This window comes from Rhinoderma darwinii, chromosome 4 (assembly GCF_050947455.1).
Source record: "Rhinoderma darwinii isolate aRhiDar2 chromosome 4, aRhiDar2.hap1, whole genome shotgun sequence".
Taxonomy (NCBI): domain Eukaryota; kingdom Metazoa; phylum Chordata; class Amphibia; order Anura; family Rhinodermatidae; genus Rhinoderma; species Rhinoderma darwinii.
This window is the reverse complement of record NC_134690.1, coordinates 84,065,615-84,078,860: the sequence shown is the minus strand read 5'-3', so window position 1 is coordinate 84,078,860 and position 13,246 is coordinate 84,065,615. Positions and strand designations below refer to the sequence as shown.

At 42.2% G+C, this 13,246-nt stretch overlaps 1 protein-coding gene across 1 annotated transcript; it reads left to right on the top strand.

The window, feature by feature from the left end:
• The first annotated feature begins 5,798 nt into the window (after positions 1-5,798).
• On the top strand, positions 5,799-6,695 carry LOC142760762 (G-protein coupled receptor 55-like). The gene has a single exon (XM_075863941.1). It carries the CDS (start codon positions 5,811-5,813, stop codon positions 6,693-6,695), a length of 885 nt encoding a protein of 294 aa, XP_075720056.1. The 5' UTR covers positions 5,799-5,810.
• Positions 6,696-13,246: the final 6,551 nt, after the last annotated feature.

Below are 13,246 nucleotides of genomic sequence, written 5' to 3'. Positions count from 1 at the left end.
TTGTCTCCGCTTCCGTCCAATACAGTTATGCTCTTTACTTCAACTTCATATACTCGGTAGAATCGGTATTGTATGTTCTGTACGTCTAACATTTTCTATTTTCAGAGTTGATGCCTGATGGACGATGATCAAACTGGCAATGTAGATCATTGTTGACATTTAACCTTGTACCGTATAATTTCTTCCTTACCCTTTTGTTCCATGTTGTAAATAGAAAATGTTTCATAAAAACACATTAAAAAAAATATATATCATTATTTGAATATGCCTGCATAAAATACCAATCACTAAAAGGCCAGCAATTACACACAAAAGACAGATGCCACTAAGTCCATAAAGCAGTTGTAAATAGGCCAGAGGGAATCATATATAGAAAAAATCAATATAAATTTTTTTGGTTTTATCCAAATAGCCTAGTGTTAAGAAATACATATAAATATAAGTGGAGCCATAAGTGTCCTAAAGGTAGTAAAATAGAAGGGATACTGAAAAAAGTGTACAAAAGTATAAAATAATATCTAATACAGACCAAGATGGCAACCGCTGCTCCAACAGTAAACACACCTCCTATTTACGATAAAATAATCAAGTTCAATACCCACATGGATATCATAGTGCTATGGAACCAATAAAAATAGGATACCATGTTTTCTTCTTTGAAAGTACACCTTTTCCTATTCTTTCTTGTAATGGAGAGTCGGTACCCCATTCACAACATGTTTTTGGCCTACGTTTACTATATTAGCCAGTCTGTTTATGTTCTTGCGGGATGGAACACAGCGCAAGCCGTCATGACACTGTCCGTAGCTGATTGGACAGTGTCAGATCGAAGACATCATGCCCCTTCGCAATTTAGTTGTATAGAAACGCCCTATTGACAGTTCAGGGGCTTAATTACATATCGGGCGCCAAATATAACGGCACCGATATGTAAATAACGGTGGAAGTTAGAAAAATAATTTTACGTGAGACAGTGTTTGTGAAGCCCTGCCTATTACATGCTGCAATCAGCTGCACATGTATGGACAGGTGAAAGGTTCTCTTTAAGCGTGTAATGTGCGTCAGGAGCTTTCCTGGCGTACCCGCTAAACGTAGGGCAAAAATGTGATGTGAACTGGGCCTAAGTGGTGCATAGAAAATTATATACTATTACCACATATCATCCTTCCCCAATAACAAGTTGAGCACTGTACACATGCAATCATTTCCTAGCTTACCCTACAGTTTCTGACATGTAGGGGAAGTGGTTATGAATGGTTAGACATGGCATAGAGTCTCAGAGGTTGAAACCACACACACACACGGTATATTTCACCTATTGATAGGCAGCTCACCTAAGGTAGCTTCATCTGCAGGTAATTATGTTTAGTTTAACATATTGGATATTATTATTATTATTGTTATTATTGATAATATAGAATGAGAATATTGCGTTCTGATAATATAACTAATTTTGGGTTTAAAGTAACAATATCTGAGTTACAGAAACCATGTTGTGCATTGTATTTACATTTCTCTATGTGCATTATATATGTAATGTATTTTATATGTATTTTTATTATTTGATCTTTTCCTTGCTTTTCTCTGTGCTTGTATTTGTGGCTTTTTGGCTAAACTTTACATACAATAATGTATGTTGTCATCAACGCAGTGCTGCACCTGACCTGCTTGCTGCAAGTTTGTCAACCATTAGTAATCACAAACAATTTGTACTAACTTTCTAAGGTCAGGGCTACACCTAGACTTTTTGTAGTAGTACTTCTGATTGATTTTTAACTCTTGAGTGACAGCTGCAGTCAACAGGACTGCATGAAACTCAATATTCATTTGGACTGTAGCTCAATAGATAAGATCAATCAGTAACAGTACAAAAAGTCTAGGTGTAGCTACGCACACCTTTGAGGGCATCTTTTTTTTAAATATATATAAATAAATAGATTAGTCAGTGTGTTTAGTGTAACTTTGTAATTACTCTTTATTAAAAAATCATTTTACTTTTGGAGATACAGCTGTTCTGCATTCTCTATACAGAACCGCTGTATCGTTCCCTTTACACTGAATCTGTCAGTCCCGCGGAATGGCTCCATTACAAACATCTGCCCATTGCTATCAATGGGTTTTACGATGTTCTGTTCCCACGAGGTGTTATTTTACGCATCGCTGTCAAAATACGGCGCGTAAAAAGACACCCGCGAAAAAGAAGCGCATGTCACTTCTTGGGACGTTTTTGGACCCGTTTTTCATTGACTCCATTGAAAAACAGCTCCAATAACGTCCGTAAAATACGCCGCTAAAAATGCGAGTTGCTACAAAAACACCTGAAAATCAGGAGCTGTTTTCGCCTGAAAACAGCTCTGTATTTTCAGACGTATTTTGCTAAGCCATGTGGACATACCCTTATACAGGAACCTTATGATTGAGACTAATAAAATGTGAAAAATTTGCAGCTCCGTGAACGGGGCTGACATGCAATACTAGTGGAAAATATTAAAACAGTCACAACCAAGGCAGCTATTTGAATAGACATAAAAGAAAAAAAACAGCTATAGACAGCAAAAAAAAAAAACAAGGAAGGAAGCATTGAAGTGGAAATCTTTATCATAATTTGTTAAGCCATAACAATAAAACCACTGACAGGTGAAGTGAATTACACTGATTGTCTTGTTAAAATGGCGCCGGATACGGGGTGGGATATATTAGGCAGCAAGTTAACAGTCAGTTGATGTGTTGGAAGCAGGAAAAATGGGAAAACGTAAGGATCTTGGAGACTGTATAAGGGCCAAATTGTGATGGCTAGACTATTGGATCAGAGATTTTCCAAAACAAACTTATTGGGTGTTCATGATATGTAGTGGTTTGCACCTACCAAACGTGGTCAAAGTAAGTACAAATGGTGGATAGCCTGGTGCGTAAGCGTCACTTAGGGAAGAGCTGACATCAAGATAAACTATGCGAAGGTGTTGACTTGGCATCCAAATTCTCTTTGTCTCTTTCCAACGAACATTCGTGGGATATTCAGGAAAAACAAGTCCTATCCATAGAGGCTTCACCTCACAACTAACGGGACTTGAAGGATCTGCTGCTAACGTCTTATTCCGTGAACGGGGCTGACATGCAATACTAGTGGAAAATATTAAAACAGTCACAACCAAGGCAGCTATTTGAATAGACATAAAAGAAAAAAAACAGCTATAGACAGCAAAAAAAAAAAACAAGGAAGGAAGCATTGAAGTGGAAATCTTTATCATAATTTGTTAAGCCATAACAATAAAACCACTGACAGGTGAAGTGAATTACACTGATTGTCTTGTTAAAATGGCGCCGGATACGGGGTGGGATATATTAGGCAGCAAGTTAACAGTCAGTTGATGTGTTGGAAGCAGGAAAAATGGGAAAACGTAAGGATCTTGGAGACTGTATAAGGGCCAAATTGTGATGGCTAGACTATTGGATCAGAGATTTTCCAAAACAAACTTATTGGGTGTTCATGATATGTAGTGGTTTGCACCTACCAAACGTGGTCAAAGTAAGTACAAATGGTGGATAGCCTGGTGCGTAAGCGTCACTTAGGGAAGAGCTGACATCAAGATAAACTATGCGAAGGTGTTGACTTGGCATCCAAATTCTCTTTGTCTCTTTCCAACGAACATCCGTGGGATATTCAGGAAAAACAAGTCCTATCCATAGAGGCTTCACCTCACAACTAACGGGACTTGAAGGATCTGCTGCTAACGTCTTATTGGCAGTTACCACAGGACACCTTCAGAGGTCTTGTGGAGTCCATGCCTCAACGGAATAGAGCTGTAAGGGCAGCACAATGAGGAACTATACAATATTAGGCAGGTGGCTTTATTGGTATGGCTGAACGAGGTAGAGGCTCAAGGAGGAGGTTACTATAAGCAAAGAAAAAATTATCAAAGCCTTCGTCTTCATTTGGAGCTTTTATTCTGTAAACTCCCCCCCCCCACCCCCATTATACAGATGGATTAAATCCAGTTTACTTTTAAAGATCCAATGACGTATCATTTGTCAGGGTGGAATCACACATTTAGTTTTTGATGCAGTTTCTGGTGCAGTTTTTTAGCCAAAGCCAGTAAAGTATTCAAAACTACAAATGTGGTTCCAGCCTAAAATCATATGCAATGCTGGTTTGTAAAACATAGCTAAGGACAAGGATAAAAAGGGATTTATGTAATAAGTACATGTAAGGCACTTAGTAGTGCCACACAGACCCCCTTTGTGTATAGTGCCACGCAGCCCACAGCCACCCCTTGTATATAGTGCCACACAGCCCCCCTAGTACACAGTGACACACACCCTCCCATTGTATATATTGCCACACAGCCCTTCTCCATTGTAGATAGTGCCACACAGCCCCTTGTAGATAGTGCCACACCCAGACCCCTGTAGATAGTGCCAGACACAGACCACTATAGATTGCGCCACACAGCCCTCCCCCTTGTAAATAGTGCCATGCAGCCCCCTAGTAGATACACACCCCTTGTGCTACACAGACCCCTTAAGTAGTGCCACACAGCTCCCCCTTGTGTATAGTGCCACACAGCCCCCCTTGTATATAGTGCCACCCTGTTCTCCCTTGTATATAGTGCCACCCTGCTCCCCCTTGTATATAGTGCCACCCTGCTCCTTCTTGTATATAGTGCCACCCAGCTCCCCCTTGTATTTAGTGCCACCCTGCTCCCCCTTTTATATAGTGCCCCCCTGCTCCCACTTGTAAATAGTGCTACCCTGATCCCCCCTTGTATATAGTGCCACCCTGCTCCCCCCTTGTATATAGTGCCACCCTGCTCCTCCCCTTGTATATAGTGCCACCCTGCCCCCCCTTGTATATAGTGCCACACAGCCCCCCAAACAAAAAATATATATTGTACTTACCTTGCCCTGTTCCCGCGACGGACGGAGCGCTGCTCAGGCTCCAGGCGAGACGCATGCGCAGACCAGCGTGATGCAGTGACGTCATCACACCGGCCTCTGCATGGAGTCTTCCCAGCACCTTATAGGCTGCAGGCCTAACGTGGCCTGCAGCCTATAGTACTCATTTGTATCTATGTCCAGAGGACGCAGATACAAGTGAATGTGGCTGTCGCTAGCACCGGGGCCCCCTGCAGTGCTAGCGACGCCACTGGGCATGAGGGGGCTTGTGCCGCCCGGCCCCTAAATGTTAGGGGCTGGGCGGCGCGGGCCTGGTAGTGGCATTGCAAACCACTGTAGCAGTCATAACAACTGCTAGCTCTGCTACCGGGCATGGGGGGGCTGTATTGCCGGGCGGCACGGCCCCCTCATGCTGCGGGCCCCGTAGCAGCCGCTACAGCTGCTACAGTGGTAGTTACGCCACTGGTAGTATGTACTATGTATTTGTGCAATGTATGAGCACTTTATGTCCGTAAATGATTTCTGTATGCCACTGCATGGTACTATCTAGGAGTATGTTCACAATTTACCCAGGAATATTATAATACTATGGTAGTATATTTTATATACATATAAATATGGATGTTACTAGGGTTGAGTCACAAGACCTCATTTATCAAAACTGTCTAACAGAAAAACTGTCCTTGTTGCTCATTGCAACAAATCAGAGTTCAGTTTTCATTTTAAAACGCTCTGGAACAATAAAAGGGTGAATTGTGATTGGTTACTTTTACTTTGGCGCTGTCACTTTTATGTGGGCTGATTGTGACTGACAAGCAAATCCCTAACAATAATAATCAAATTTATGTTGGTTGTTTTTTTACAGAGAAATGAACGGGAGCTTGAACAACTGCTTATTTGTTAATGTAACATCAATAATGAATATCATACAATTCTCCATCTACATTCCTACAATTATCATAGGATTTATCTTGAACATATTTGCCCTGTGGATATTCTGTTTCTCTGTGAAAAAACACACAGAAGCCTCGATATACCTTCTGAATTTGGCGTTGTTAGACTTTTGCCTTGTTTTGTCTTTACCAATCAGACTCCACTTCTCACAGTCGAATATCACTGTAAATCGCCGTATGTGCAGCTTTTTAGAGTCCCTGTACTTCACTAATATCTATGGGAGTATCTACACAATCATGTTCATCAGCGTGGACAGATTTATTGCCATCAAACACCCTTTCCTATCCAGGCTTCTACGTTCACCCCAAAAAACTTTATTCATATGCATTTTTATCTGGGTTCTTGTATGGACAGTGGCTCTCTGCACTTTTAACTTTCAAAATGACCTAAGACATGGCAGCTGTTTTCATAACATGTCAGATGACATCTGGAGTACCCACATAATTGTACCTCTAGAGGTTTTTGGCTTTCTGATCCCTATGACAGTCATGCTGTACTGTTCTATCCAGATCATCAGGACTCTGCTGGTTCCAGTATCATCATCAGTACTGTGTAAGGAATCAAAGGTTAATGTTATACGCATCATTATCTCTAACTTTGTTGTGTTTTTGATTTCTTTCTCTCTCAGTCATATTGGTATTTTCCTGCAGTTTTTGGTCAGAAAAAATGTCATCTCAAACTGTTTGGTAAAGAAGCACATCAGTCTCTTTGTGCAAGTGGCTCTATGTATTGCTAACATTAACTGCTGTCTTGATGCCATTACCTACTATTTTATGGGAAAAGAATTTCGAAATAAATTAGTTAAGACTAACCCAAACATGACACAAGTAGACATTATATTAACCTGAGTCTGTTATAAGGTAAAGATTTGGATAATAAATTAGATACAGTCCTAATTCTACACCTATTGCTGTTTAAACATGAGAACACTGATAATGTACACCATGAGACTGCATTTCACCTGTGTACTTCAATACGGGGCACCTCGTGAATATGAATATGCTATTCAAAATATATATGTTCATGGCAAAGATAGTTCTATGTTAAAATATATGTAGATACCGAAAAGAGTTAAAAATATATTTGTCTATGTATTTTATCCTCCAAGGTTACCTGTATGATCAGTGGCGTAAAATGACCCAGTACCCTATGCAGTGTACATACTCCATTTGGATACCTAGATCCGATAAACAAGATGTAGGAGGTAATTGTACAGTCTGCATTTTGGGTCCTTTGCCACTATGCAATATATTCCCTCTGAAATAGAAAGAATGTATTCCGTTTTGTAGACATAAAAGGAGGCCCAAATATGTACAAAAAGGGCTAGTCTGCAAAGGTGTCCATATTCTGGTGGCAACTGACTGGCAATAGAATTTAAACTTGAATTCAATAAAGTTATGACTTTGCTAGCACATCATAACCTAAGGGTGCATTCACACCACATGTTTGCATTTGGAGCATACCCAAATATATCTGCTGAATGTGAACCCCCTGACATATGAAATGGTATGCCATACAGTTATGTACTTCATCCAAAGGCTGCCATGTTAAAAAACATTTGTTGGCCGACTTCATAGGAAAGAGCAGTTTGCTGCACTTTCCTATATCGTAAATAAAGTTACAACAACACATACCTGCCCAGCAGATGCCAAAAACACACTCTTTTGTCATTTGTTGGGTTTTGAGGGGGTCTATAAATTCTATTTGTATGCGCCTAGATTATTTCTTGGCACATAAGCTGAATGTACATGCCAAATGTGGTGTGAATAGACACTAAGTGTCCTCTTACACAGCCCGACATGGGACGTGTAAGCAAGCACCAATCAATGAGACAGCTCGTTGATCGGGGCTTGTTTTCTCCTTTCACAAGAAGCAATGAATGGGGACGACCGAACGTTACTACGATCGTTCATTCCTATACATTTCTATCATGTCGGCAGCCCATCACCCTGTTTACACAGGGAGATGTGCTGCCGACAACGATAATATTTCTTGCAGCATAAACTATACAATCAGCCGATGAATGATCGTTTGCTCGTTCATTGGCTGATCGTTGCCCTGATTACACAGGACAATGATCGGAAACGAGCATTCAAGTGAACGCTCATTTGCCCGATGATTGGCCCGTGTAAAAGGGCCTTAACAGTCAAAGGCTCCCAAAATCACTCCTATCAGCTGATATTATCTTTTTTGTAATCCACTGAACTCGGATAAACTATTGAAGTTTAGTGCAGGTTAGGAAAAGCTAAACGTAGTATGGCTGCATGTAGGTCTCTGGACCACACATTTTGTGGCATTTATTATAGACAAATAAACGCTTCCATTAGGATCACTGAATGACAGTGAACTCAAGTATGTTGCTGCTGATGGATCTCAAATAAGGGCAGAGGAAAAATAAAGCATTTGAAAACATGAGCATCCTTTCATTCTACACCCATAAAGTACATATAGTAATAGGCTGTATATTATACAAGAATTGTTTACAATAAGTTTATGTAAAAAAAACAAAAACTTTTTGTAATTTTTCTATTCACTTTATTAATAATTTTATGTTTATTTGTTTGCTTTTTACCATGAATTTAGAATAAATTCCATTTCCCTGGCCTTTCATTTTTTTCATTTTACATGTATAATAATGACTAATTATTAATAACATACTAACATACTAACATAATAACAGACTAACATAATAACAGAACAGGAGGAAATACAGATAGCGCAAGTAATGATATATTTTAGAAAAAAAACTATTATGGAGAAACTTGAAAATGGATGTGATACAAATATAGTAAAGATGCTTTGCCATTACAATACTTGCGAAATCCAAGGTGCAGTCCAACTACACCTGTGCACATGTATATAACCATATAAAAACCATATTATATATACTGTATGTACTTACCAGCTCCATGGCTGCTCCTGAAGATCATACAAGGTGTGAAACTCTTGTGTCAGCATGTCAGTCACTGGACTGCCCTAGCTAGGAGAGTGACTGGAGAGGGTACAGAGGTAGCAGTTGCACTCAGAAACTGGTGTTTGTGAGAGCCCAAAGGTATCTCTGCCAGATGAGAAGATACCAGTATTATAAATGGAACATGGTAGGTAGGGCCATGTTACTGATTTTGCATTGGGGCCCAGAACAATTTTGCCTTTGACACAGGCAAATGCATCAGTGACTTCACCATGATATTCAGAATCCGTTGTTGAACTGCCAAAGACCTGCCTTGGTTTAGTGGACCTACTATGGAGAGACCCAGTTCCTGATTATCCCTGTTAATCGAGCATGGGGCTATTTTTGTTGATTTCTGGATCATAAAGGGACAGATTAACTAAACGTTCAACAAACTTCTGACATGTCATAGTGAAAAAGCCGGACAGAAACGAAGGCGGCACAGCGCCCAAATGAGCACTTCTGATGCTTCGTTTTAGCAATTGCTGGTGATCTCAGTGCTCGGACCCCCACCATTCAAAACTCCTGACACGTCGCTATTACATGTCAGAAGTTTGTTGAACGTTTTGTTACCCTTTAAGGATAAATACTGTTTATATATTGTAACAGTTAGAAAAATGCATAAATAAATCCTACAGTGAACTGTCTTTACTCTCAAGACACAATGAGTAAAATGTAATATAGCTAATGTTTTAGTACTACAAGGTAAAACATAGTGTACATGATTATTATATCTTTTAAAAGAACAAATTATGACCACTGCATAGCCATAATATTAGTAATGGTTATTATTAACTATTCAATCTAATAAAGGGCAGCTCACCAAGAGAATACACCAACACAGTAGCGTAGCTAGCGGTGAGGGGGCGGGGGGGGGGTTGTAGTGGCCCCGGGCACACTGAGATGGCCCCCGCCATGACCACTGCTCCCGCCATAGCCATGCCTCACAGGGCGGCATGCTGCCTGTCTGAGGGGGCAGCGGTGCAACTGAAACCAGCCACTGCCAACCCCTCGTTTTCTAATTGTACCTGCGTTTATAGGACGTTCAGCCCCAGAAGACCTGCTCAGAAGAGAGCAGACCTGCATTGCATTAACACAGGACAGCACGGGGACGAGATCAAGGGGAGTATGTAAAAAAAAAATTCACTTAAAAGTGTGAGTGGCATTATCTACAGGGCGGGGGTGTATGTGGGACACAATCTACAGGGAAGGCTATATGTGGGACACTAACTACAGGGGTAGTTATATGTGGGACACTAACTACAGGGGGAGTTATATGTGGGACACTATCTACAGGGGAGGCTATATGTGGGACACAATCTACAGGGAAGGCTATATGTGGGACACTAACTACAGGGGTAGTTATATGTGGGACACTAACTACAGGGGGAGTTATATGTGGGACACTATCTACAGGGGAGGCTATATGTGGGACACTTTCTACAGGTGAGGCTATATGTGGGACACTATCTACAGGGGAAGCTATATGTGGCACACTATCTACCGGGGAGGCTATATGTGGGACACTATCTACAGGGGGGCTATATGTAGGGCATGATCTACAGGGGGGCTATATGTGGGGTGCTATATGTGGGGCACTATCTACAGGGGGGCTATATGTGGAGCGCTATCTACATAGGGGCTATATTTAGAGCTACAAAAGGTAAGAGAATAAATGATTGGCACTACCTATACTTGTGGCATCACAGGATTATGTGCTTGCTGGGATTTGTGGTCCAATAGCCTTTAGTTGATGGTGCTCAGTGCACTTGAAAGGGAGACATAAGCAGATACACAGCATAAAGAAAATAGACTGCACGGCACTCACCGCTTTCCAAAGGTGCTTTAATTCAATGAGCAGAGGCAGCCATAACACGGGAAACAAGACAGCTGGCCTACGACTATTTCACATCCTCCAGACGCTTTCTCAAGGCCTGTTGGGATTAGGTGCACACACACTTAAATACCCCAACCATGCATCAGCAACAACTTCCGCTCCTCCTAACAATGTATGCAAATACAAAAACACAAACATTTAATCATACATATTGATAACACCAAGTATAGGGACTACTAATCAGAGTGGAGACAAACTAAATTTTAAATCTATTTTAAGAAAGCAGATAGATCACTTCTATCATTCAAACCCAGAGGTCATAGCGCCTCCGTTTTGATTATCCAATTAGCCTCACAGCGTAGCAGTTTTATGTGTCGATCACTACCATCAAATGGGGCGAACACACGCTGTACCCCCGCAAAGGACATACATTTGGGGTCATCCCCATGTACTTCTCGTATATGATTTATCAATTTAGGAGATCCCTTTCCTGTACCAATGGAATATATATGCTCACAAAACCGTTTAAATACTGGCCGCATTGTTTTGCCTATATAAAAGAATTGACATGGGCAAAATACCACGTAGCGTAGACTAAAAAGTTAGATCTGCACGTAATTAGATGTTTGCCAATTTTTTTTCTTTTAAGCCACACCCCTAATCTCACCCAATCCCCATACATACACATACATACACATACGATTCAGCCCACACAGTATCATGCTCCCATAGTGCCTTCCACACAGTATAATACCAAATAGCTGCCCCGACACAGTATAATGCCCTCTAGCTGCCAACATACAGTATATTGCCCCATAGATGCACCCATATAGTATAAAGCCAACACAGATACCCCCATACAGTATAATGCCCACACATACTCTCCCATGCAGTATAATGCCCAAACAAATTTCCCCATACAGCATAATGCCCCCATAGCTTCCCCCATACAGCATAATGCCCCCATAGCTGTCCCATACAGAATAATGCCCCCTTAGCTGCCCCTAGTTCCAGTTTCCTTGTAGATAGTGACACAGTGCCCATGTAGGTAGTGCCACAGTATATTACCCTCTTGCTGCCACCATACAGTATAATACCCCCATACAGTATAAGGCCAATACAAATGCCCCCATACAGTTTAATGCCCACAAATATTCTCCCATGCTGTATAATGCCCACACAGATGCCCCCGTGCAGTATAATGTCCCATATCTTCCCCATGCAGCATAATGCCCCCCATAGCTGCCCCATACAGTAAAATGCCCATACAGATGCCCCCATACATTATAATGCCCACATAGCTGCCCCATACAGTATGATGCCCCATAACTGCCCCATAGCTTCCCCCATACAGCTTAAAGCACCCCTACAGCATAGTGCCCCCATAGCTGCCCCATACAGTACAATGCCCCCCGTAGCTACCCTTATAGAGAATAATACCCACAAATCTGCCCCTAATGCCAGTGCTCATATATAAAGTGCCTGTGCCCTCTCGATAGTGCCACAGTGCCCATGCATTGAGAAGCTGAAACGTTGCACCCTTTTCACTGATGGGTGAATAAACTTCCTATTTTTTTTAACCTTGGAGTGCTGCCTCTTTCTCCTTACATTTGTATACCATTGGGGATTTACAAGTCGGATCCCTGGAGGCCTGTACCCTTATGCCCTGGATGTTTTTGTTCTACTGTGATGCCCATACACCTTCTCTTGGACAGTGCCCATGTAGATAGTGCCCCTATAGAGTGCCACAGTTTATATATTGATAGTGCCACCCCCCTGTAGATAACGCTACCCCCGCCCTGTAGATAGCACCATTTGGCCAGAGTCGGCAATAGGGATTCGCTCAAGGAGTAGCCACTGACGTCACTGTCCATATATGGAGCGGAATCCCCAGCCAGAGCATAGGCCGGGGATTCAGCTCCATATATGGACAGTGACGTCAGTGGCTACTCCTTGAGCGAATCCCTATTGCCGACTCTGGCCGGGGATTCCGCCCCACGAGGAGCCACTGATGTCAATTTCCATATGGACAGTGGCCTCAGGGGTTTCCTCTAGGAGCGGAATCCCCGGCCAGATAATCGGCAACGGGGATTCCGCTCAAGGAGTAGCCACTAATTCTGAAACAGGGAACTATCAGCACCCTGCTTCAGAATTAGTTCAGAGTGGAAGGAGCACCTCCACTCGCCGAAGACTCGGGGAAGCGCTTGACGGTACTGTCCATATATGGACAGTGACGTCAGTGGCTAATCCTTGAGCGGAATCCCCATTGCCGAATCTGGCTGGGGATTCCGCTCATGGACAGTACCATCAAGGGCTTCCCCGAGCACAGTGGTTAAAGTAGCGCTGTGTCAGGGGAGTCTTCGGCAAGCTCCCTCTGGTCCTCCGCTATGAACTAATTCTGAAGCAGGGAGCTGATGGTTCCCTGCTTCAGAATTAGTTTGACAGTGGGACATACCCCCGGCCAACCAGGACAGCGGGACACCGCACGGAATCCGGGACTGTCCCGCTGAATCCGGGACGGTTGGGAGGTATGGCAATGATGTTACACTTACCCAGCTCTTCGGTGCAGCGGATGTCCCGACACCATCCAGCGGCGTGTCGTCATGCATGGC